Source organism: Corvus cornix, chromosome 8, assembly GCF_000738735.6.
Source record: "Corvus cornix cornix isolate S_Up_H32 chromosome 8, ASM73873v5, whole genome shotgun sequence".
NCBI lineage: Eukaryota > Metazoa > Chordata > Aves > Passeriformes > Corvidae > Corvus > Corvus cornix.
Window position 1 is genome coordinate 22602917 of NC_046338.1, and position 26153 is coordinate 22629069.

Here is a 26153-nt window from a genome sequence, read left to right on the forward strand (position 1 = left end):
TGTTGGTTGTGTTGCAGATTTCATCCTATCTTCTCTCACTTTCTAAGACAAGCAGTGTAAATCTGCTTTCCCATGTCAGGCTTTTCCCAAACCCTGCAGATGAGTAATGAGTAAGGGATATGGCATCCCGTGTAAGGAATCTCTGCTGTTTTCTCTGAAGTTACAGTAAGACTCTTTATGCTATTATCTCATATTTTAGATAACATCTGGGTTTTAGTTTTACTGTATCACATTATGCAGAAGTCACCCCTGAATTGTGAGCTATGAGCCTTATTCCATATCCTGTAGTGACCCAGCTACTGAAGTCTGATAGTATACATGTAAATCTACCTGGTTCGTGTGAAAATATTTGTGTATATAAAGATGTATAGTTACATGTACAGCTGTTTAAAGGGTAAATCCTCTGAAGTACCAGTGTGTTGGTCTTCCCACAACAAAGCACCAGTCACACACTTGACTTTCAATGTATGTTTTAACTAGTGAAAGTTAAGCCTGGCTTAAATGAGCATCTGATTGGAGACAAAGGCTCAGTTTCTTTCAGGATGGAATATTTAATTGCATGGTTCGTGGCAGCACTTACATAAATGAGGTCACCATGAAAGATACTACATTCTTTTTAAAAATATGTAAATAATAGCACGAGTTGGCGTTTGGGTTTGTTTGTTTGTTTGTTTTAATATTCTCAAGGAGCAGGCTTAAATCTGTTCTCTGGGTCAAACTAGTGTGTGGAAGCCAGCAGTGAGATTCTGTGTTCCTCTCTGCTCTCTTAAGAGAGCAGCAGGAACCCGGGAGGTACGAGGCTGTTTACACTGCCTTCAAGGCTGCAGGCGTGCTGTTAGGGGATGCATCTCACCAGCTTTCTGCATGAGATGCTTTGTTCTTGTATTCTGATGAGGCATTAAATGCATGTTTCAAACGTTTGTGCTAACTAGATAGGTGCTTGCTTTGTGGGATTGTTTTTATCAGGAAATCTTAAAAAGATTTTGGGGATTTTGTTGCTTGTGTATTAGTAAGTATGATTAATATTTGGGTGCATTGGTATGAGAAAGGAGGAATCAATCTAATGAGATTACTAATTTTCAGTAGTGTTTTTGTCTAAACGTTATTGTATTATAGTTAGCTAAGGGATATTTAGAAACTTGAATCTTTGTGGAAAGCAATTAGCCCTGCTGAGATGATGGCAACGTGGCAATTTTGTACATTGCAAGGAGACTTTATCTGGTTAAGATAAAGTGATTTTCTAACACTTTGTGTTTGGAAGACATACTGTTTTTATTGAAAAATACTGAATGTGTAAGGCAGCAATGCTTTTTGTCTATGCAAATCCCAGCTGATAGATGATCAGCAGGAAAAGATTCAGAGGTGTATTTATAGTTGCTAACTGCACTGTGTGAACAGAAAAGATCTGTTCAGTCCTGATAAATATTCTGTGAAACAACTGCCCACGCAGACGTGCTGGGAACACCCAGAATCACTGAGACCCTTACATCATTCAAGATGTGAATATTCCAAGATGCTTTCTCAACCTTTTCTTTTAATTCATCCCAACAGAGAAAAATCTTTGAGACATCTATTTTTAAAATTTTAAAAATTATAAAAGCCCAATACTGAAAACTTGGAATTTCCTTGAAATTTTGAGGACAGGTGGCAACCTGAAGTATGCTTGTTCTCAGAATTGTGGGAGTTTTGTTTTATAGAGCTTTTAAGTTAAAAATGTTGAACTTGATCAGCATATGGTACTGGCTAACCTCATCTCTACCAGCTCTTTTGTTATCTTCTTATTGTTACAGGTCTTAATGACAGTTGTAAGCCATAGTTCTGGATGCAGGGGTTAGTCCACCCTGGGGAGGAGAGAGAGAAACAGCAGAGTGGATTATGGAAATATGAATTGATCTAAAAAGCAGCTCTCTTGTAACAGAATGGGACTCAAAGAAAGGCTGGGGAGAAGCTGGTGAAAAGACGATGGAATATGATGTGAAAATGATCATTTGAATGCTTTTCTTTTCATTCCCAGCTGCTGTGTTCTGGTGAAAAGGCACACATTTGTATATCTTAAGGCTGGGTGAAAAAGGGCCAGATGAATGGAATTACTTGTTAGATATGTTTTCATTTTGAGTCAAATAAATTATGTGCATTTTAATAGACTGTATGCATATGTTAGCCATTTTTAAAAATCATACAGCTGTGATATTGGGGGACCACGTTTTGTAGAAGTAGTTTTTTCTGTTTGCTCAAATAAGTACAGAATTAATATTTGACTGTCCTTCAGATATTCTGTATCAGGCTATCGAAAATAACTGTTGCTGATTTGGCTTATTTCAAAGCCAAATCAGATTCCAGCCTACAGCGATGTGCCAAACCAAAGAAGAAAAAATTAACTGATGGCTGAAATAGTGATGACAATCATTTGGAACATCTTCCAGAAAGACTGCCAAATTGTCATGTGTGATGTCATTGTTGATTGACCTCAGCTGCCCTCAGAATATTCCAGTTGAATGTCCCCTAATTCCTTATTCTGGGATACCTTATACTTTCTCATCTGCTTGCTTAATACCCTCCTTCCATTTCAGTCTTCAATTTGTTGCCTCTGTTTTACTTTCAGCGTTGCTTTTGTGTCTCAAGCTTACTGCTGCACTTTTAGGAATATCCTAATTAGTGCAGCCTCTTTTTCTATTAAATACTGAGCGTAACCTGAACACTGTGTTTGGTTCTTGGCTCTTCTGCCTTTCTTGATGATGTTTTCTGGAGAACTGGGAGAGCATTTGAGGTACATTGGTTCACTGTTACTGCTACAGGTATTTGGAGTGTCTCTTCAAATGATTTGCTGATATTTTGTTAAATAAAGTACTCTTTTACATATTGCTTGTGTTAGGAAATGGTCTGGGATCAAAGTGCATAATCCACATGTGATGAAATCAAGGAACCAGGCAAAGAACAAGACTTTGTTCTTTCTTTTGACTTTCTCTTGTGGGATTGAGATCAGGAACAGGAGCAGCAAGAACAATGCAAGGGTGATTAGTGGGCTGCAGCTGGAGGGATCCAGGCGACTTGGTTTGGGATCTTGGACCAGGAATAAGGAAGGTGAAGCAGTTCCAGGCAGGTAATCAGGAAGAGAAACGCATTAATCCATCAGAATATAACTATTTCTGGTGCTCGTTACTTCTGTATGAGTTTTCAAGGCATTGTGAGCTACCTGGCTGGTAGACTCTCTCTGCTTCTTCCTTAAGCAGAGGTGTTGAGTTTCTGGCTTTTGTGTGTTTCTATCTGCAGTCATTAATAAATGTACACTTGATAATGAAAGATCCACATATGAGAAATCACCTGTCTCTGAGGGTACAGTGCACACTTCTCTCTGCCCTTTTTCCTTCATGAGGCACTAATGACTATGATTAGAGAAAACATACTGGGCCACTGAATGCTCAGGGCACCCCTTCTTGAATTTTAAACTGAGTTTTGGAAGAGAGAAGACCTCTTTCAACTGATGGAGACATCCTACTGTAGGAACAGGGCTCCTACTAATTTTTCAGTAAGTGTTGTGAATACTTGGGTTAGGTTTATGACTGCCTTCCCTGAACATGGGCCGTTTCATTCTTCTGGATCAAAGTGAAGCAGCTGAAAATCTTGGCCGTAGCTGCTTGTGCTGCCTGGCTTGCTGATGAAAGCTGCCTCCCTCTTGTCTTAACTGTTCAAAGCTGGCTTGTGCTGTATCAGAGGTCAATGCTAAGCTGATTGACTGAGTGCTGAGGTGGCTGACTGATGCTCACATGCAGCAACACCAGCCTCCAATTGTTGCAGAGTAATTGCTGGCTATAAAGCTGCCAGAGGCTTTGAGCAGGGAGCCAGAAGGTCTGGACAGGCTCAGCCATAGGCAAAGTGAATGTACATTGCATATCTTCTTGGGAAAAAGAGACCCAGTTGTATGGCCACTCTATTTTATTTTTTGGGACAATCATCTGTCTGCATCGGGTAACACTAGGGGCACGTTAGCACTTTAAATTTATGCTTGTTTGCTTCTTCCCTTTCCCTCTTTGGTCTTTCATCTGGAGTTGTTTCATCTTCCTTCCGTTTTTCAACACACTTGATAATATCTCAATTTAGTACTGAAAAACTATTACTGCAGGCAATTCTTACTGAGCTGCATTATGGTGAAGCTTAGAATGTAACCTATGCTGAGTGTAAAACAAGAAGTGAGTGTTTCCTTTATAAAGATATCACAAATAATTTTATTTAAGGAATTATAATCCCAGCAGGTTCCTTAGAAGCTGATTTCCTTTCTCAGTTCCTTTTCTTTTGGCTGTGGATTCTTGTAACCAAGAAACTCAGACCGCACACGTCATTGGTTTCAGTACCCTGTACAAGGTGGTGCAGTTCCCTCCCTGACTTCCCCTGCTGCTGACAGCCATGGGAGCCAGCACCATCCCACAGGGCTGCACATTTAGGCCTGGATGAGCCCAGACAAGGGTTTGGCTTTTGGACTGCCTCACCTTGTTTATCTGCATAAATCATGCTCTGCTACAGATGCTTTCTCTCAGCGTGGCACCCCAATTGTTCTTTAACTCACGTGGTGCTTCATTTTCTGACTACTTCTGACTTTCTGAATTGCCAGTGAAATCAGGATTTCTTCCTGGCATATGCTGTGCAGTCATTTTGTGAAATAACCAGTGGGAAGCTGGGATTCTGGAAGAGCATCACCTGGTGTTACAAGAGAGTTTCACTGCCCAGCCTGAGCAGGAGCAGTCTGCAGAGCTGGTGCTGACCTCTGTCTGTACACCAGTACTGGGTATTTACTGGGCAGGCCAGTTGTTCACAAAAAGCTTTGTAGACAAGGAATGGCATCCTGCTATTTACAGACACTCTCTGTTTCAAGACTTGTCTTTTAGGTAACTAATGCAGTACTTAGTGAGGGGGGAAAAATATTTGGAATATATTTGGAACAAAATATGCTTGGAGTTAAAATCAATTTGAAACGTATCTAGTTGCGTAGGGAGTAGAGTTTGTTGTGCTTGAAATGTTATGATTTTTTCAGTATATGTCTTTTTCATGGAAACGCAGATATTCATTATTTGTAGTGTTCTTTTATAGTTAGTTTTCCTGTTATAAATAGGTTTTCTTGGTGATTGAGAAGGAAATCTTGCAAATAGGGGCCTTTTGACCAGATATGATATATTTGATACTGTTTCATAGGCACTTCTGAGACTGCAAACTTCACTTTAAAGCAATAGATTGAATAGGTAGAGTTGAATATATTTCAAATAGGCTTAGTTCTGTCCCTTGCTGTCAGAATATTCCAAGGTGGAATGAAAAGAACTAACAGGTTAATAAATAAGAACCAATTTTAATTTGTGTTTTATTTTATGGTGGTTATTTTGTCACCACTGGTGAAACAGCATCTGAACAGGATGTGCAGGAGGTTCTCAGCCCTGCTGCCAAAGATGCATCTCAACTGCTGTTGTAAGCAGGGGCAGATCTGGAGAGGTCTTGAGTGAAACAAATATTGCTGCCCCCTTATCTGTGTAGGATGACTCGGGGACTTTAACCTGACCTTCAGAGACTTACATATTTGAATTCAGGAAATGATGTCTCCTGTAATTTTAGTTAAGAGAACTTCTCTGTTGAGTTTCCAGATAGTGTTAGAGACATGGAAAGTATTGATTAATAAATAGCCACTTTTTCCCTACAGCATGGTGATAGAAAGTTGTGTGCCATACACTGGTGCCTTTTTCTTCCTTTTTTTTTCAACTACAAAATGTAATTAATTTTTTTAAATATAGTAAATACTCTACCACCTTAAGAGTTAAATGTTGCTCACATAGTAATCTGAAGAATGGAGATGGAAGATCATGTTTCCTGTTTTTCCCAGCTCTCTGATATTGCCTAGGGAATAATGGTCTCCCTGACATGAGTCAGGGAACTAAGGGAAAACTATTTTTTGTTGCATGGAATACTAATATTACATGCAGGCTAGAGATGTGTGGCGAAGTAATATTTATCTTGTTTTTGTTTGCCTTGCCAGGGGTAGAGGTAGATGGTAACATTTGAATCTAAACTTATTCTAATGGGAACTTTCTTTGGGAAGAAGAGCGTTGTCAATTTTCATGTTTTTATTATGAATTCCAGGAAATTTGAAGGGTTTTTTCTTTAAGCAGGAAAATTAGCCTGTGCTGAATTTCATGTTGGTTTTATTCTGCTATTTGTAACTGAGCTTGTTATTTTAATTGATTCCCTGTATGCTGTGCTGGACACAACTGTCTGAAATAGGCTTTATTTTTATCTGGTTATATGATGAGATTCAGGAGCAATTAGGCAAATAGAGACACCAACATTTTATAATTTAGTGAAATCTCTGAATTTTGAAACTGCTCTGTGGTTGTTTAGAAAGTCTTATTCCTCAGTCTTGCAGGCTAGTGAGATTCATCATGCAGGATTAGCTTTCCTTCTTGTGAAGTGCCTTTGAAAGCTGCTGTAAAAGCAGTAAAAAGTGTGCTGCCTGGGACACCAGTCTTAGTCTGTTCTACAGGGCAAGAGCATCCTGTAGCATATCTGCAGTTGGAGTGCACCACACCCTGGTCCTTCACTGTTCCAGTCCTTAAGGCTTTTTTCATTTCTTTTTGTGTGTATTTAACGTCCTGTTGGTTCTAAGTGATATTGCAGCAATCATCTGCAAGTTCAGTCACAGGTACAGCTGATCTTCAGGCCTCCACTGACACCACTACAATAGTTACTTGTTGATGCGATTTTGCTTCTCTAAGATCTCAAGCTCATCCCATTACCTTGTTGTCTAAAGTCTTCCTGTCCTGCTGATGCCATGAAGAGTTTTTGCCTTTTCTTTTATACCCCTATTATATCTTTTTTACAACTTCTGTATTCTTAGTGCTTTTGCCTACATTCTTGGACTTGTTTGTTCAGCTAAGAGACTAAACATTTTAGAAGCTTCGTAAGTAGAAGATAGCGTGTCCCAGACCCCAAGGTCCTCTCCAGAACACATTCTGTAAACTAAGATAGAACTATCCAGGGGAAGGTTCCTTGGGGAGGGGGGCTCACTTGAGCCTCTCATTGGGGGATCTTTGATAGATATGCTAATTAGTAAGACCTATAATGTTATACCAGATCTTTTGGGGGTGTGCATTGCAGTGTGCATTTTGGCGCATTTGACCTGGATGTGTGCACCTAAAGATCCTTAAAATAAATACCAAGGTAAAATCCCTTTTCCCCTTCTAACTGTGTTTGACTCTTGATTTTAAGACCAGGAAAAGGCATCACTGCTGCCTCATCTGTCTGTGCCCTTACCTGTGCCCTTGTTGCTGTGTAGAACACTAAACCACCAGACTAAGCTACCAAAAACCTTCAGCTGCCTGTCTGGCATCCTTTCCTGAGGCACATGACTGAAAGGTGGCCAGGTAGAAGAGACAGGAAGCAGGAACAAGAGAAATTAACTGAAATTCTGTAAGTGATCTCATCCTCCTTTGCAGGTATTCAGCTCCAAATTCATTTTAGACAACAAATATTTCTCTGAATAAGCTTTTGAAAGATGCTAACACCTTTTGGAGAGCAAGTATTCTAAAAGGCTCAGTGCTTAAGCATTATGAGCAACCCGATTCTTCTCAATGTCATTAGGCTGTAGGGCCTTGCCAGTTGTGGTTTACATGTTAGCCAACCAAATGAGGATCAAAACTTGTTCTCAGCAGTGGAGTGGAATTTGTTTTGTGGGTCAAAACAATCTACGGTTGTAGAAATGTACACGTGGCTCAAGTTTAGTGGAATTTTAATCTTGCTTGAATCCATTAGTGACAACTTCTGCGACATGGTCCAGAATCTCCTTCCTCTTTGCATGTTTGTCAGGGATATACGAAGTGTTATGTGGCAGCTGTATTGGGATAGAAATAGCTGTCAAAAAATGCAGCACCATCCACAACTTAGTCTGAAAATTGTTAGCTGAAAAGAGCAGGTCTATTTTTAGGGAGCTGCGATTGCACAAATTTTCTTTTCTATCTTCTGTGAATTGAAGTGTTGCAGCAGGTGGAGCTTAGAGGACACATCTACAGCTCTGTTTTGCCACCCACACGGCACTGAGACTCCCATGTCACCCAGTTGTGTTATACCCATCCTGTGGTGTCACACCGCAAATGAAATGGTGCGATGTGCACAGGACTTTTGTGGGACTGCCCTGTGAATATGACTAGCAAGCCAATTAGTAATTGCTATGAAGTATTAATTTTTCTGTTAAATAGTTTCAGGGAATTCTTCATAATTCGTCTTTAAACCTAGAGGAAAATCTGGAATATCCGAAGGCGAAAGTGCCGGAAGTTAACTACTGACCGTGTTTCTTTCCAGAGTACAAAGTTATCAGGACCTTTTTTCCCAGAAAGCTGGCGTGTATGAATTCAGAAGCATTTCTGCCACTGATTACATTGCTTTATAAAATGCTGATACACAGAATTAGCTGAGTGGGTATCAAAACAAGCAAGGAATGCTAAATAATTCTTAACTTTAAGGCTTCTGTAATATCCTCTCATTGTAGAGCCAGTGAGCATGACCAGGCCAGGCTGGAGTTGCACAGTGCAACGAGTGAGAGTGAATTAATAAAACCATTGCACCATGAGCCTGTGAGAGTCCAGGGTTCTGCTGCTGTGCTATAGGCATAAGGGAAATATTTTTGTAAATACCATTTCTGTCTTTGTTTAAGCTTTTTTCAAGGGAAGCAACATGCCATAGTTCACATGATACTGATTTCATGATTTTCTTCTTTCTCTTTGAGTTTGCATAAGGAATGAGATAATTATCCTTTAACTTAGCAATTAAACACAATTGTGTATGCACCTGTAGATGTTTAGTCAATGTTTGAAAGCAAGTAGAGAACCCTTTATTTGTGGGGGTCTTAATTTTTTTTTCTTTTACCTCATTATCATCTTCCCTCTGTATAAACCTTGTTTATGACACAAGGACCATTTCTGAAAGCACTAAGACTGTGAGAACCAGAGGAGGAAATAAGCATGGGATGTGTGAATCAAGATATTTTGCTTTCTGAAGACTTGTACAACCTTTTGCCTTCAGAAATAAATAGATAATTTTATAAAGTTGTGAGTGTAAAAACCAACAAATATGTTATTCTCTTTCTGAGAGTGTTTGTGTTGACTCAGGAGGAAGTCCTGGCTGGTTAGGGAGCCTTGAAAATTGATGACCCATTAGGAGACAATGTTCAAATTTTATCCAATAGAGAGGTTGCTGCAAGTAACAACTGTAATTGTACACGAATAGTAACTGTGTATGTGAATGTCTATGTAATATCATTTGCATTTTAAATTCGTCTAGGAGCATTTTGGGGGCATCTTGTTTTCTTCCATTTTAAAAATCTGAATAGCACCTGTAATTAAGGGAGAAAACTGAGCCCTGGAAGCTAGGTAGGACTTCCATCTATTGATCTGTGTAAACCCAGCTTATGCTGTCAGGGGAGAAGCAGTCAACTGCTGAGCTGCTTTGTCACTGACATAAGCTGAGAGAGGATTTTTTTGTGTGTGTGTGTGTGTCTATACTGTTTATACACCAGTCTATAGACCTGCTGGCTGGCTGAATTTTAAAGAGTGCGGAGGTTTAAAGACTTGTCCCCCGAGGGATGCTCCTGCCAGTTGGGAAGCGAGCGGGGCTGCTCCGCAGAAGTTGTGCGCACGTGTCTGCCCGGGGAGGGCCGGGCGGCCCTGGGGGAGCCCTGGCCTGTCACTCGGCCGGGCAACGCTGCGAAACACACCCGTAATTTTCAGGTTGTTTAGTCAAAATATTGAGCTAATACCTTTGGTTTTTTTGTTTTTGTTTTCTTTTCCTCACGTGATAATTTATTCTGAGAGAATACAATGGGGAACATAAATGAATACATTTCCATACCCAATTCTGAGTCAGTGCTAAGCTCACCAGGCAGCAATTAAAATCCTTGGTAGTGAGGAGAAAAATCACTTCCTATAGTGTGAGAATAGGTGCAGATTTAGAAAAAGAATAAAATGCTATTTCTTTGGAACAGGAAAAAAAAGCTTTATGAGCCTGAAGGGAGAGACTATTTGGAAATGTTTAGGAAATTTCTGAGTTAGAAGTTTTGATTAGCCTGTTCTGTTTGCTCTCTTTTGTAAGAGTTTATTATTGTTACTACTATCATTGTGTGTGCTTGTTCCTGACTGCAGAAAATCAAATACTTACCTGCCCTGTTTATATTTCTCTTCTCACCTTTCTGCAGTGGGTACTCAGAGCAGGCAGGATGCTGCTTGAGCAGTTCCTTTTGAAGAGTATTATATGTACTGCTGTTGTTCATGATGGAGTTAATAACCTTTCCCAAAACACATGTGTGGCTTTCATACACTGTGCTAACAAAGTAAAAGTTCTAAAGATTTCTTGAACTCGCTTGTATGACTTAGAAATTCTAAAAACATTGACTTCCTGATTTTGTATCGCATGAAGATTTACTGATGCACATCACATACCCTTAAAATGTTGCAGCTAACATACGCGTGTTGTAGTCACCAGTGTCTTTTTCCTAAACTGTTCCTCTCTTGCTGATTAACTTGTATGGGTTCTTTATATTTTACACTATCCACTGAGCCTGGCAAATGTTAGAAGGAAATAGTCATTGTAGTGTGTAGGAATTTAAATACGTAATTTCCCTTAATGGGAGTTGAGTGTCTGACATGCAGCAAACAGGGTGTTCAGGTTGGAGAGTGCCAACATCTTAGATCAACTTCTTAAACCCTCATGTGCAGCCCTGGAAATTTGTAATCAACGTGCTCTTTTCTGAAAACAAACCTTGTGACCCAGCTTGTGTATACAGAAGTACAGGTCTGTTAGGCTGCTACAAAAAGGGAATTCTGCAGCTTTGACCAACTGCACTGATGTCAACTGTCTCTTCTTGCTGAAGCATTTCACAGGGGGTTTGTTTTTCCAGTTGGGAGCAAGGAAATAAAATCTATTTTCTAGGATCTTGTAAAGTCATTGTTTAATATTTGCTGCTAAATGATCTGGTAATTCACTTCTTAATTTTTTTTAAAGAAAAACGTTGACTAGTTTGAGAGCATTTTTATATTTTAATTAACACATTTTATTTGCCACTAAACAGCTTCTTAAATAAAATTCTGCACGGAAGAGTCACATTATCCTTTCATACTTTGGTATGAATGTAGATCTGGTGGATTTTGCACACCGCGCCCCCCCCCCCCCCAACTTTTCTTTATTAATAGCAAGGCTTGCTTGTGAAACCCAAAGGGTTAATGATATAAATTTCTGCTTTGGACCAGTAGATGATTTCCATCATTTTCAGCATTTGACTATGGAACATGTATAGAGTTGTTATACCTCTCTGTAATTCATTCTGTTGCCAACTTCATTCCCTTTTCTCTGCCTGCATTTTAATTGAAACAACATTTGTATTTTTGAGCCAGGATCTGTCAGAAGTCCCTGTGGCTAGTCTGTGGTACAAGTAGCAGCAGACGTGGCTTACCCATATGGTGTGGTGCTTCTTGTAAAATCCATATGGCCTTGTTGAAGGGAATCCCAGCGGGGATGTGAAGGGTGTTAATACCCTTCAGGCCAGGCCTTTCCCTCCTGGGGTTTCTATGGCATTGTCTTTGCAATCTGCCGAAGCACAAACTTAATTCTTTTTTAATAATCAATTATTTCAGTCCAGGAACGTGTGCTGTATTTTTTTGTAATCATATATTCCTTGAACTTATTATTTGTTACGAGTATTTTTGGCCATTTTTTTAAAAAGCAAGCCTTTCAAAAGCCTTTTCAAAAAACTCTAACTTCATTTCTTTTGCTTGTATTTTCAGGAAGTGCTGAACAGCGTCCCAAAGTTCTGCTTTCCTTTTGACGTTGAAAGGTATGTGCTACAGTTATCATTTATTTAAAAATATTTCATAGAAAATTATTTTTAGCATAATTACAAGCAAGGATTCAAAGAAAAAGCAAATGTAACGTACTCCCTAAAATTGCACCTGCAGATGAGAAAACATGCCCTTTGTTCAAGTAAGTGTGAAGTCACTAATAGGAAACTACCCCAGCAAAATGCAGTCCTTACAGAATTTTAGGAATATCTCTGTCAAGGTAGAGCTACATTGCAGGTCCCAGTTTTGTCCATTGTAATTGTGAACACCATCTGTGTAAGTATAAGGATATAACACAGTTTCCTTCAAGCAGCAAGCTTCATAAAAAATGTTACGGTGCACCAGGATATAAAAACTCACCGAGCAGTACAGAAAATGTGTTGAGTTCAAAGAAATTAAGACTTTAATTACATGGAAGTAGCTGAATATGCAATTGATTTTTCTCAGAGAAGAATCAAGACCATTATTTATAATTAATTAGTCCTTACCTTTCTGGTATCAGTTATAGTCTGGCTTCCATGTAATGCTGCCAGTCATTTAAATTGTTCATATAAAATTTTTTTTATTAATGAAAATATTTATTTGGGCTTGTCAAAATGATTAATGGTAATTAATTTAATAGATTGAACTCACTCGGTTTGGAAAACCCGTACTGTCCGAATTGGCAAAGATTGAATTAGAAGCTCGATTTGCATAATTAATGAAAGATACACCCAGGTAGTGTGCAAGCTGAGCCAATTTCAGAACAACATGGCCCTCGGTTGTAGATGGAGACTTGGAGATGAGAAGCATCCATCAGATGCAAGAAGCTGCTCCCAGTGGAGGAAAAGCTGGTGTGTGTAGAGAGGAAAGAAGAGTCTCTGCAGCAAAACACATTGGCAAAATAAAGATCTTTATAAACACAACTTCCCTGAAGTCAGCTAGGCTTGTTTAGTCTTTTATAGATAAATTTAATTAAGTTGTTTGGGTTTTGAGCTGGTTAAGCTCACTGTCCTTTAAGCTGTTCTAATGACTTAACTAATACGGTTGTCAGTGTTGGCTTTAAAGCATTGAAGTCTTTAATGTGCTTAAGATATGTACAGAATTCTGTTTAAAATTGGTAATGAAGATGAATAATGGAAATAAAATTTGAGGATAACAGAAAAAGGTGAGGTTCTGTTGCTGCCATCCAGTGGCAAGAAGATAATCAGTGGCAGCAAATAAGTATTTTTAAATAACATGTCTTACCTTAACTATTTCTCTTGAACCATTCAGAAGGCACTTAGCTGCCTGTATGAGGAGGATGAACTTAGTAAAATGTGGGAATACATGAATTTTTAGCATAGCTAAGTATGTATTTTAGCTGATTATTTGAAGGGATAAAAAACAAAGAAAAAAGGGACGAAAAGGAAAAAGTTAAGGGATGTTTGTTGTTTGTTTGTTAATACCTTCTGTGCCCCCTCACCAGATATGGTTTTTGACTGCTGGCCTCATGCTTGACTATAAAGCAGTGTTCTCAAAGGTGCAAAATTTCTACAAATTTCATCAGACTTGTGAGCTGGACAGAAGGAGTGGAGGTTCCTGGAAGCTGGGATGCTGCTGAGGGGAATAAGGCCGATCAGTGTGGCCTGCAGACTGCTCAGGCACTGCTGTGGTGTCTTTAGAACGGGTGCTGCACTCGCAGCTTCCTGCCTAGCCGAATTCCTGGGAGCCGAGTTCTGGGGCATTTGAGGAAGAACCAAAGGCAACACGGGATCATGGGAGTGTAACAGAGCACAGACAAGGAGGGGCAGAGCTATTGTGGAGGAAAGGACAGAAATGCTGGAAGCTCTTTCAGGAGAGTGGGGACTGTTACAGGCAAGTTATTTGTGTGAACGACTTACTGGCTGCATGATGCATTTGCCATTTACTACTCAGCTCAAGTGTTTTCTTTAACGTGGGCGCACCAATTTTTTTAAACAAAACCAGCTGTCTTCTGCTTTCCCAGTTTAATTATTTTTGTTTTGAAATTTGAAGTGATAAAGAAAAGGATTGAGAAAAACATTGTGGAAATTCTTTTACAGGGCTTTTTTCCATTGGACATTAAAGATGTGACAATCATTTTAGTATTTGTCTGGCCATATATGTGATTTTCACTTCTCTGATGAATATATGTATGTATGTATATATAGTTTTCCTCTTGTATATAGGATCATGATAGAGGGCACACCAAGTATTTTACAGGTAATTTCAATGGCTATTTCTGTACAGAAACATTTGAACTGAAATAGAAAATATATATTTCATTTATTGAGCATATTGTACTGCAGAGAGCATAGCTTCTCAACCTGTAATATATGTATATTTATATGCATATGTGTAATATATGTATATTTATGTATGTATATAAGCTACTTCAAGCATTATCTGAGCCTATTAAGAGCTAGAAATTACTAGTGCAGAAGTGATAACTGCCACTGATTCTGCTGATCAAGATATTTAAAAAATCTGACTCTGTTCCATAGATTGCTTCTGGATTTCTACTACACAGCAGAGTTATAGGGAATGGAGTGTTAATTCTGTTATCTAGCTAAGTAAAACTTAAATAGGAAATCTATGTTCTTCAAATTATGGAGAGGGGAAAGCTGAAGCATAGTAGTAAGATCATCATCATCCATTTTCTTTCAACTCACCTATATTAATTACTTAAGGAATTGAAAAAGGAAATAAATGAGAATATGTATTTGATTTTCTTTTATTCACTGTACTGCAATGATCATAGATCCAGATTTAGTTCTCACTGTCGGATGCTGCTTGCATCATCTCACCAGGCATACTTTCTGCAGATGTTATAAGTAACTGTACACTACTCACTCTAATTATCAAAAGTACATAGTGGGAATGGTAATTAAAAATCTAGAATTAACTCCCATTAAATTAAAACTGAAAGTCAAGCCAAAAGAGGCACAATGGTGTAAAAAAAAAATTCTTTCACCATGACTTAAACTTTGAGTTTTATATAAAATTTTTTATTGAAAACAAATGCATAATTTCATTACTTCTAGTTAAGGCTTACGTTTTATTTTGAAGGGATTAAGAAATGAATTACGTCATAGAAGTTCTTGAGCATTTCCTCCGAGTACCTATGTCTCTTTTTGTGAATAAATTATTTTATGTTTAATAAATGATGCAATTGTATAACATTCTAACAGTTTGTATGTGTGTATTTACGAATAAGGAACTTTTTCTCTGGTACTCAGTTTGTTTCTTTTCACATGGTCTAGGAGGATTTAACATTTGAGGACAGAGATTTTAATTTCCTTTTAATGTTTGCTAAAGTCGTGATAATGCTTCGGACAAAACCACTTGTCCTCTCTTGTTCCTTAAATTCTCTGTGCAAATTCTGCATGGTTTGCTTCACTTTTCTTTCTCAAGCAGTATTTTGTACTTTCCCTCTCAATCAGGTGTAACTTTGCAGAGTCCATACCTCGATCTCCACATCCATCAGTTATGTAGTTGGGTGATGACTAGTGAGGGTAGGACTTCTCTTGTTCCTTTTAGAGCCATTTCAGGTTCAGTCTGAAGTTGTGCTACGTCACTGCTTGACCCCTCATTTTTATCTGTGCTTTGGGTCTCTGCCATTTCTCTCCACCATAAGTACTTCCTCTCATTCCTCAGTCTTTTCCCTTTCAGGATGCATTTCTCCTGCTGAATGTGAAGCATGCAAGCCTCTTTTAGATAAGGCATTTTGGGAACTGCCTGTAGGATCAGCATGGAGAGAGTGATGGGTACCTCATTAATTCCCCCATGGTGCTCACCCAGTCGCAGCAAGTGTTAGATTTTGGAAAATAATCAGTGGTGCTTCTACAGTAGAGGATTTCTCTTTAGCAGCAGAATGTCACTTGAGTATGGGAATAAATGTGCAGGTTATTTAACTCATATTAGGGTCACTGAGTAATGATAGCAGGATTGACATCACTGTCGCTCTCCCGTTCCTGGCTAATGCTCTTTTTGTTGATATTTGTGGTAAAAGTCTGTGCAGAAACACAATTATGATCAAGACAAGTGCAAAACAGTGGCTTTGCTGATCTTGTGAAAGGCACTTATAAGATACCTTACACAAAAATTTTGCCTTCAGAGGAAATAGTTGAGAATGAAAAGTGAATAATCAAGAAAGTCTTTCAAGCTGTATGGGTGAAGATAAATAAACCTGTACCCTTTCCTGTACCCTTCAGGCACCGTAGGCAGTTTTTGAGGTGAGTTGTGAACTCAGAAATGTAGCAGCAGTTACACACAATTGAGTTCTTTGCATCTTGTGTCTCACTGCATTATGGCACATGTTTGTGTAATAGTGAGTGTATGTGTGAGAGACGAGTGTAAGGACAGGCTGCAGTGTGCACTGTGAAGAGTGTAACTATTGATTTCAAACAGACAGGGGTTGTTTGGTTTCTGTGTGTGTGCAGAAGTGGACCCGTCTCGGAGGAAACCTGGGAACGCCACGGGAGCCGCTGTGTGCTCCCATAGACCTCTGGCCAGGTGTGATGGTCAGGGCCCTGAGACAGAGCTTCTAGACAGGCTTCTGTTGCAACTTAAATACTCCCAGTGAGACTCTTTACTAAGTAGTTGTGGTTTCTTTTAATGCTTCTGTTGTTTTGAAAACATAACCCCATTAATAAGCTAACTGTGCTTTTTATTTGTGGGAATTTTCTTGGTGGTGGCATTCTCCATTTTCATATCTTCTGCAGTTTTTCTCATGTTCCTTTTTTTTTTACTGAATTGTAAAGGGTTGGGTTTTTTGGGAGGTAGAGCTTGTATCAGATAGTTTGGTTGGAACAGAGGAGCTCTCCACACAGGGAGCCTAAGCTGTGGACTTGTGGGTGCTGGAGTGGGCCTGGAAGTGAAGAAAATCGTTCCTGAAGCTTAGATTTGGGGATGGCAATTAGCTGCAGGACACTGCCCAACCTAGTGCTACTGTCTCCTCAGTCTCTCCATCAGCTTGTACTACTATCTTAACATCTGGTTTTCAAATTCCTGCTTGAAACACTTTCTATTCTATTCTACTGAGAAATTAGGGTGACTGGCTGATGGGGTTTGCTTTTTCAACAGTTTGGGAGTTGTAATACATGTGAAATTTTCAGGTTTAGGTAGCAGCCACCAAAGCTTCAGTCAGAACTGTGTATATTAGTTATGGTGTACATGACATTTTTAAGTAACAATACCAGTAACTTTATGACTTATTTTTAAAAGAAAACAGAAATATCTATTCCCATGTATAAGGTCTTAAGCTTTTTGAACCTCTTCAAAAATTTCTAAAATTTGAAGAGAAAATAATTTCAAACATCTGCTCTATCCTAAACAAAATAATTTGGAAGAAGAGAAATTTTTAAGGAGAGCAAGGGATAAATTTAATGATTAGCTATACTGTTTTTTGTTTGAAGGAGAGATTCAGTTCCTGCCTTAATCAGCTCTCTTAAGTCTCTCTTAAAATGAGGCCTGAGCAATGGCTGTAGTGTTAACAAAAATCTTTAAAATGATTCTTTACCTGCTCCATGGGTACTAAAGAGCCTTTTCTGCATTGTGTAGGTACATAGAAAATTTTAAAACCTATTTTTATTTCTATAGTGAACTGTAATAACCTTGAAAGAGCCCATTGTAGTCTGCGGGGTTAATAAGTATTTACACACATTCTTCATTATTAGTGATTTATTATTGTTGAACTAACATTAAAAGTAAGCATGCAGGGCAAGAGTTGAAAGTAAGTCAGAAGCAAGGCAGAGGAATGAGCGAGGCAATGTCAGCACTGGTTGGGAACGATTTGTGCCTGTTCTCACCTGAAGTGAGCAGATCATGCTCTCTTCAAACAGCTGACTAGACCAGCATTCTGCAGAAAGGTTTTGCAGCTGGGCTACTTTATCTTGTGCTCCAGCAAAAAGTCCAGATAACATTTTGTTGGGGGAATTCTGGTATGTAATAATTTCATTATATCTGTGGTGATTTTCATGCTCAGAAAAACCTGAGAGGCATCAATGCTGTGGTCCAGTAGCAGGGCCAGGAGCTGCTGCCTGTTTCTGGAGGGGAGACTTGATTTCGGAACAACCTGAATGTGCTGCAGTGAAACAGAGAGGCACAAACCCCAGGTGGCCAGTGTTTGTCTGCATGATGGAACATGCTATATATGTGTTAAAACTCTAGTGCTAGCACTTCTGGGATGTTTTATGTGTCTGATTTATACATTGTGGTCATCTATCAGTAGAAATCCCCAGTTATCATTTGTTTTTCTCTGTAAGGCTTACACACAGTCAGTTTTAATTCTGCTGAAGAGGAATAGAAGAACAGGCATCCTTGCTGCCCGCACATCTTAAATGGAGCTCTCAAATTAGAAATCCAGAATTTATTCAGTGTTTTGAACTGAACAGAATACATAGTCCAGATGGTTGGTCACTGGCTTCTGTTAGCTGTTCTTTTGAAGCAAACGGGACCAAATGCAAACTTTTGGGTTCTTGTGGAAATTCAGTTGTAGCCTTGGAGTAGTTCTCATATTAAAAATCTGGGACTTGCTGCTCACATCTCTTTCCAAACTGTGTGGGAAGCAGTATTCAAGCCGGACTACTTTTACACTGACTGTCAAAACATGGAGTTGCCTCTCTTAAAGAAGCAAAGGGAAGATAGCGATTTGGAGGTGGTGAGATGGCACTGGAAATGCTTCCCACTGAACTCATAACTCAGCTGGGCTATTTTTAATAGAAAATACCATAATTTAAATTTCATTTTTAAAGTGACCCTGTGTACAGACATTTTGCCTGACATACATGTACACAGTACATTAAAAATAATTTGTGTTAAAATGGTGGCGCACAGAGACTCCAGCCTAACCCTGCCAGGTGTTTTGTGGTGTAAGGAGAAGCCAGGCATGGCTGCTGGAAGCTCCAAGCCTCAGAGTGGGACGTGGCTGAGCAGAGAGCGGGTGGGAGCAGGAGGCAGCTGAGGTCACTACACGGAGCATTTCCAGTGCTCCCGACCGAGCAGCTGCTGCTGAGTTTGTGTGTGAGCCCCCGGCCCCAGGGTGCGCAGGGGTGATGAAGCCACAGCACACATTTCATGGCAATCTGCTCCCTGTAGTAAAGAGCAAAGTGCAGGGATGTGAAAGAGCAAATTGCACGGTTGGCAGGGGAGCAGTAAGGCCTGGTTATTGATGGCTCTGTGGTGCCAGGCGCACTGTGCACCATCCCAGCTACGCAGAACCCGAGCAAGGAGGGACTGAGCAGAAGCCACTGGGTGTTTGCAGTGTTTAAAGAGAGCATTTGATTGTTCCAGGCTCTTAAAGGCAACCGAGGAAAGTGCTTGTTTTAATGATTTGAGTTTAATCACCTAACAAAAAAAAGTCCATTAATTATCATGGGTGGTTATATTGGACTAAGTGCATCTTCTATGCTGTATGCTCAGCACAGTCTTTTGTTTCAGCCTAGTCACTTATGTTCATGAGGAACTGAACCAAACTGAAAGGAGTCAGAGGCTCTACAGGCTCGGTAGTGGTACTACTTAGCTAATCTCTAAACCTTTGTCATGCATGTGTTAAACTGTATAAAACCCCTGTGTCCTATGTGGCTTCTCCTGCCCTTTGATCAACTGCTACTTTCTTTTTACCTAGGGGGGAAATTTTCTATACGTTATTTTTGCTGGAGATTTAGAAAAACCCAAACAAACCAACAAAAACCAACAAAAACCACAGCAACCCCCTCTGCCCCGTATTCCAAGGGATAAAGTGAAAAAAAAAATTTGTGCTCTGATTTGTAGATTGAGGTCTGTGATGATTTTCAGCTTCTCTGGGAACTAATTTTCAGTTTGGTCATCTAAGATTGAGCCACAAATGACACATGTTAATCACTACTAGCAGGTTCTTAGGTATTCTGCTGTAGAAGGTCGTGTAAGAGTAGGAAAAGAACAGCAGACAACAGAATTGTATTGGGGATTATAGTGAGGATTGAGCATGAAAACACTTGAGACCAATGACTTAAATGCTCATGTTTTATGTGATATAGTGGTTTTATTCTCTGCATCTGGTTTTTCAGGGTGTCCCAAAACCAAGTAGGACAGCATTTCACCTTTGTGCTCACCGACATTGAAAGTAAGCAAAGGTTTGGATTCTGCCGTTTGACGTCGGGAGGCAAGGTCTGCCTCTGTATTCTAAGGTAAGTTGGTACAAGAAAAATTGAGTCAATGAGTGAATATAAAAAATAGAATAAAATGATCTTTTAGAAATTCTCTGCCAATGTGTTTAACTTTGCTATCAGGGTATTGCTTTGCTACAGCCATGTTACCATTGCTTTCACATAAAAAGTGCCCCCAAGCCCCGTAAGATGGTATTCATGTGTGAAGCTAAACATTTTATTTAAATAATGTGAAATCTCTGCTTAAAAGCAGAGAACAATACATTGCAGCCTTAGAGGCTTGGACAGTTATGTGGATATTTTTACTTTCTAATCAGATCTTTGACAAGCATTCTGTCAATTCGAAAATAAAGTGCATTATTCTGTATTCCTGTCCTTGGAAAGGAGATTTTTGGGTGTCTCTTCCAAGTTGTTTGCCCAGACTATATCTAGTATAAGAAACACCAGATCCAGAGAATTGACAAGGTAATAGCATGCTGTTGTGTTGCAGAAGAGATACTGATGCTGGGGAGAGTGACCCCAATGAAATACTTTGTTTCTCCCTCTCCTTTTTCGTTCTTCTCTCTTAAGACAATTGTTTTGGTAACAAAAACCCCCAATTGTTTAGCTGTCCTAAAACCATTTTAATTAAATTAAAGTCAGAGTGATCTCATGAAAAGACAAATTTGCAACTTTAATTAAGAGCCTAGCAGCCTGCAAGCTCCATAGAGGAAATGGGAATATCCAGTTCAGCAGCACATAGGAGGATCAAAATTGAAGTAAAATTGCTTTTAAAGTGAGAATCTCCAAACACAAAAGAGGAGAAGCCAAATGCATTGGCATCAAAGGGGAAACAGAGAATTTTGGAGAGTAGAGTAGGAAGTTTATGGAGAAAAGCAGGTGTTCAGGTATTTGGATAACATGTAGTAGTTATCAGGTAGTAATGGAGGGTGTCATTAGGATAGACCATGTGAGTTAGGGAGAAAAACCTAACATCAGCTTATAAAAGAATTATCAGTAAATGAACACTGAGGGGAAAAAAAGGACCAGCCAATATAGAGACTTGTAGAGTAGTTCTTAAAATTATTGGAAGGAGCATGTCAAGGTTGTAATGAACATTTAAACAGATGCCAAACTAATGTTAAGTCACTACACTGGATGTTTTTTGGCAAGTAATTTAAAAAGAAGTGTTTGCTATAAATATGGCAAAGAAAAGAAAAAAAATGCCACTATAGAATGAAAGTAGCAAAAGGGAAATATTTTATTCTGGAAATTAATTTGCTTTCTGTGATCTTGGAAATATGTCTTTAGTAATACTTCAGAAGGATGTAAGTCTTAGGCTTTTGGAATGTATAATACTTAACCCCTTTTCTCTCTGATACCTTTTTTTTATATAACTTGTTAAAGCCCAGAATGAGGATTAGCTCTTTTCTCTGAGTTGATCTTTTCTTCCCTCATCAGGCTAGAAACACTTTTTTTTGCATTGCTTGTGTGGCTGTAACAACATTTAATCAGTTACGCACACTCAAGTACATTTAAATACTGTATGGAGTGCTGCAAAACAAAGGACGTAAATTCTCAGCTGGTGTAAACTGGATATTTCTTTTAACATTTCCCCATGGACGTGCACCAGCTAAAGATTAGTCAATGGTCTGTTACTTCGTAGAAATAAGTAGGAAAATGAAAAGTAGCAAGCTATAATTTTTCACTGAACCGTATCCAAAGCATTGCCTTTATTGCTTTTATTGTGACAATTTCAAATTTACAGTGCATAGCTGAATGCATAACAGCACTAGCTTCACAGCATTGTACTTGTAGCTGGGTAGTCTGCTTATCTCCAGAGTGTGTGTGTGTGTGTGTGTGTGTGTTGTGTTTAGCTCAGATGGAGGGAATGCATCACTATTTCCATCTGATATGTTCTAGTAGCCACTCTGGTTTTTGCTCTGAATCCCAAGATTCATTAGAAGTGACCAAGTGAAAGAAGACTCACTAAGCAGATTTTTTTTGCCATTTTATCTGTCTCTCCCTTGCACATGCTCGTTGTTTTTAAATTAACCAAAAAAACCCCCCAAAAACAAATGAATGCTGTCTTTATATATAAAGAGTGTGTATGCATGTTCAAACTCGCTTTTGTCCATATATCAAAACAACATAAAATGGTATTTGCTGTGTGTATATACACATGATGGCTGATGTATGGGCAATTCAAACTTCATCACAGGTGTGTGCACAATAGCCATGGACTTTTATCTAAGCACACAGGTGCAGGTGTACAGAAATGCCACGTCAAACTGCCTTCTCCATGTGCACATGGATATATCCCCTCGGACAAGAGGAATATAATAAGATTACTGACTGAGCTTGTAGAAAGACAATTAGAGATACTCAAATACAGAAAAATTAATTGAATTGTTGTAAAGAACTGAAATGTAACCAAAAATCTCTAAAGAGGAGCAGGAACAAGCCAGTCAAAGTGATTGGAAGGAAGTAACTGTAGAAATTTAGGCAGGCTGATGAGTGGGAACAGGACACAGCTTTTCCTTGGGCGTGTCTTTTGTGGACAGTAGCAAGCCATGTGTTAACCTGTGCCAGGGCTTCTGAAGAGATGGAATTTCAATTGTTGAATGGGATTTTTAACTGAAAGCTGAAGTACATGCTGCTTGTTCTCAGGTTTTACAACAGCAAGTCAAAGCTGCATGTAAGATTAAAGTCTTGTGGTTTATGGGACTTTGCTCTATAATTCATTCTCAATCTGAAACACTAATTAAAGGAAATTATCTCTGAATTTCCAGCCACATGGTCCTGCTTTAAACTGGATAGTTTGAAACAGAAAATATTCTTGTACATACAAAATTCTTCTGTAAGTTTTATGGAGTTTTTTTGTGTTTTATATACGTGTATATGAATTTTGTAAATAAAATTTTCTCTCAAATCAGAATGTATTGTTCAAATACTCTCTGTTTATAAAGTGAAATAAAATTTTCCCAAGGTAGCTTTCTCAGGTATTTTTGGTTGAAGAACTTAATTGTGATATTGTGTTGTCTAGAATGAATGTGCAGAGCTTGACTGCAGTTGCCAAATTCAAATTGTTAAACCATAGTAAGATGAGAAAATAACTCTTGGCTTATTCTCCAGAAATGCTGTGCGATTCCTTTGCAAGTTTTATTTCATTTAGTTCTTTTCTTTATGCTGCATGGATGCTTTGTGAAGCTCTTGGTGTGACTCCTGCTGTGTCATCTCCTCCCTCTCAGTAAACTGTTGAGCTAATGCAGCCCTGCAAGACAAGGGATACACAATAGGCATATTGTAAAATACCTTGTTGAGTTAATATCCTACACTGGATCTTTTCTCCTAGTTTACCTTTCCTACTTTTTGGTAATAGTTTTGCTAGTTGAGGTTTGAAGGGGCACAGTAGAAACAATGTCCGCTTTTGAATAATAGGAGACTTAATTCTTCTGGGTTTTGTTTTTAAGTATCACTGCTGCTTGCAGTAGAAATAATACTTTCTGGGCTTACATGAAATTGGTTTTGAATTACCTGAATGGTTTCAGTACAAAGTGCAAATAATTTGTTAAAAATCCTGAAACTGTTGATGGACTCTGAGGTTGACCTTAGGTATGCAGAGGAACACAAAATGCATCATTAAAATGCTCAGTCTTAGATTTCATTAATTTTATGACTGTAAAATTGTCACCTATGTTTCCAAATGAAATGCTCTAATAAGGAAGACAGGTTTATGTGGTAAGGCTTTGTAGTTCTTCAGTTCAGCCACACTTGAAGCTTTTTCACTCTTCCTTTAGGCAAATCCCTTAGAAGCAGAATGTTTCAATTTTACACATTTTGTGTCAATTTTCCAGACAGAAAAGTAGCCCCTAGACATTAGACATTTAGCTACGGAAAGGCAGTTTCCTTAGTTTTATTTGATTACTAGAAGTTAGATTCCTGCTGATAGTTCAGGACTGTTAGTGGTTACCTGACTATTTGACAGAAAACATTTCCTCTCCTTTGTTTAACCTTTGACTCATGAATGTAAAAGTTTTATCAGAGCTGTAGTCGAAGCACCGGTGAGGTGGAAGTCTACTTGTGGCAACAAGGGTTGTGCGTGACTTTGAATGAAAGTCTGAGCTCCTGCCTTGTGGCTCATTTGGATTAAGAGAAAATGCTAAGTATGTTTTTAATTAACCATGAAGTGTCTTGGTCTCTTGCTTTTGTGACAGACAGGGGCTGTACTTTTAAATAAAGACCCCTGTACTCTCAATTGGGGAATATGTATCTATTAATATTGTTTATGCTTTTATGTTTCTCTTGATTATGGAAGAAATATTTAGAGAAATTGTTGTGTATTTTTGGAGATTGTTCTATGTTTGTCTTGCATGTTTGTTTTTCAAACAGTTATTGATTGTAACTTGAGGAATGCAAGGACAGTGGCTACAATTAAAGAAAAATAAATAAGAAAGCAGTAGTGGTTTCATAGTTTAAGAACTGAAATTAATTTAAGCTTCCAAATACATTAAAACTGGACATGAAAGCCCTGATTTTCCTCTGCTTTCTCTACTGTGAAGGGGCTTCACTGATAACCTTTAGATGTTTTCTTAAGACAATTAATTATGAAACGTACTGACTGCTCATAAATAATTTTATGAATATCGGTATGGTGGTGAGGTTTTTCTGGTAATGGACTTTAATTTTGATTTTATCTGTTGTTAAAGTACATATTAGCGTGCTAGTTCTGAGTTAGGAGGAGTAATATATTACAGGTCTCCTCTGTCAAATTCAGCTACTTAAAATCTGCGTGTTTCAGACAATGTTTTTCTCTACTGACTTGAAAAAAAATAGTTACCCAACTAATAGATGCTGATGGACATTTGTGTGCTGGATGAATTTTCTGTACATAGACTAGTTCTGTGCTAGCAAAGATTAAATAATTCTGCAACATTTTTTAACAGGACAAGCTAAGAAGATTCTTTGACCTGTAATGCTTCTGGATTTTAGCTGTCATACACACAAATGCCAAACAAGCAAACAAGGCCAAGTGCCAGGTGCTGCCCTTGGGCCACAACAGCCCCATGCAGCATTCCAGGCTGGGGCAGAGTGGCTGGAAAGCTGCCTGATGGAAAAGGACCTGGGACTGCTGGTTGACAGTGGCTGAACAAAAGCCAGCTGTGCACAGGTGGCCAAAGAGGCCAAGGACATCCTGGCTTCAATCAGGAACAGTGTGGCCAGCAGGACCAGGGCAGGGGTTGTCCCCCTGTACTGGGCACTGGTCAGGCAGCACCTTGAACCCTGTGTTTGGCTTTGGGCCGATCACTTCAGGAAGGGCATTGAGATGCTGGAGAGTGTCCAGAGAAGGGCAATGGAGCTGGGGAAGGGTTTGGAGCACAAGTCTGATCAGGAGCAGCTGAGGGAGCTGGGGGTGTTTAGCCTGGAGAAAAGGAGGCTCGGGGGGACCTTACAGATCTCTACAACTACTTGAAAGAAGGGTGCAGCCAGGTGGGAGTCGGGCTCTCTCCCGGGTAATAAGGTGTGGGGCAAGAGGAAATGGCCTCAATTTACACCATTAGAGGTTTAGATTGGATATTAGGAAAAATTTCTTCATAGAAAGCATTGCTGAACACTGGAACAGGCTGCCCGGGGCGGCGGTGGATTCACCATCCCTGGAGGGATTTAAAAGGCCTGTAGGTGTGGTGCTTTGGGATGTAGTTTAGTGGTAGATTTGGCAATGCTGAATTGATGGTTGGACTTGGTGGTCTTACAGGTCTTTTCCAACCTACAGGATTCTATGATTCTACATACAATTCTTTGTCCAATGTGATACACTGGATAAAGATGTAAAGCCTATGTCATCCAGTGTTTATCTGTGAATAAATCTGTTTACAAGAGTAGTCCAAATCAATTAATAGGATTATTAACAAACGTGCTTCCAAAATTAGCCGATGATAAAAGAGGACAAAAGTGTCGCTTGACAACCTCGAGGATTTAACAAATTGCAAAGAGCTTGTACTTGGTCTTTGAGTTGAGAATCTGAAATACCACCTGATGGTATCTTTATTATGAACAAACACATCTGTGTTTACTCCTGAAGGTAGAGATGCGTCGTATATGCACACATGCAAATGCACTCTTTATTGTTCATGAAAAAACAAGTATGATTCTTTATTATGCTGAATTAATTACAATTAGCAAATACGTA

The 26153-nt window shown here is 39.1% G+C and overlaps 1 protein-coding gene across 2 annotated transcripts in view; it reads left to right on the plus strand.

Annotated features, from left to right (window-relative positions):
* The window catches only part of DENND1B (DENN domain containing 1B), a 153702-nt gene that overhangs the window by 44641 nt on the left and 82908 nt on the right, over positions 1 to 26153 (plus strand). For both annotated transcript variants that reach the window (XM_039555816.1, XM_039555817.1), the window contains exons 4-5: positions 11805 to 11854; positions 19886 to 20005. In XM_039555816.1, the coding sequence (XP_039411750.1) occupies positions 11805 to 11854; positions 19886 to 20005 (170 nt within the window). The remainder of the gene's footprint in view (positions 1 to 11804; positions 11855 to 19885; positions 20006 to 26153) is intronic.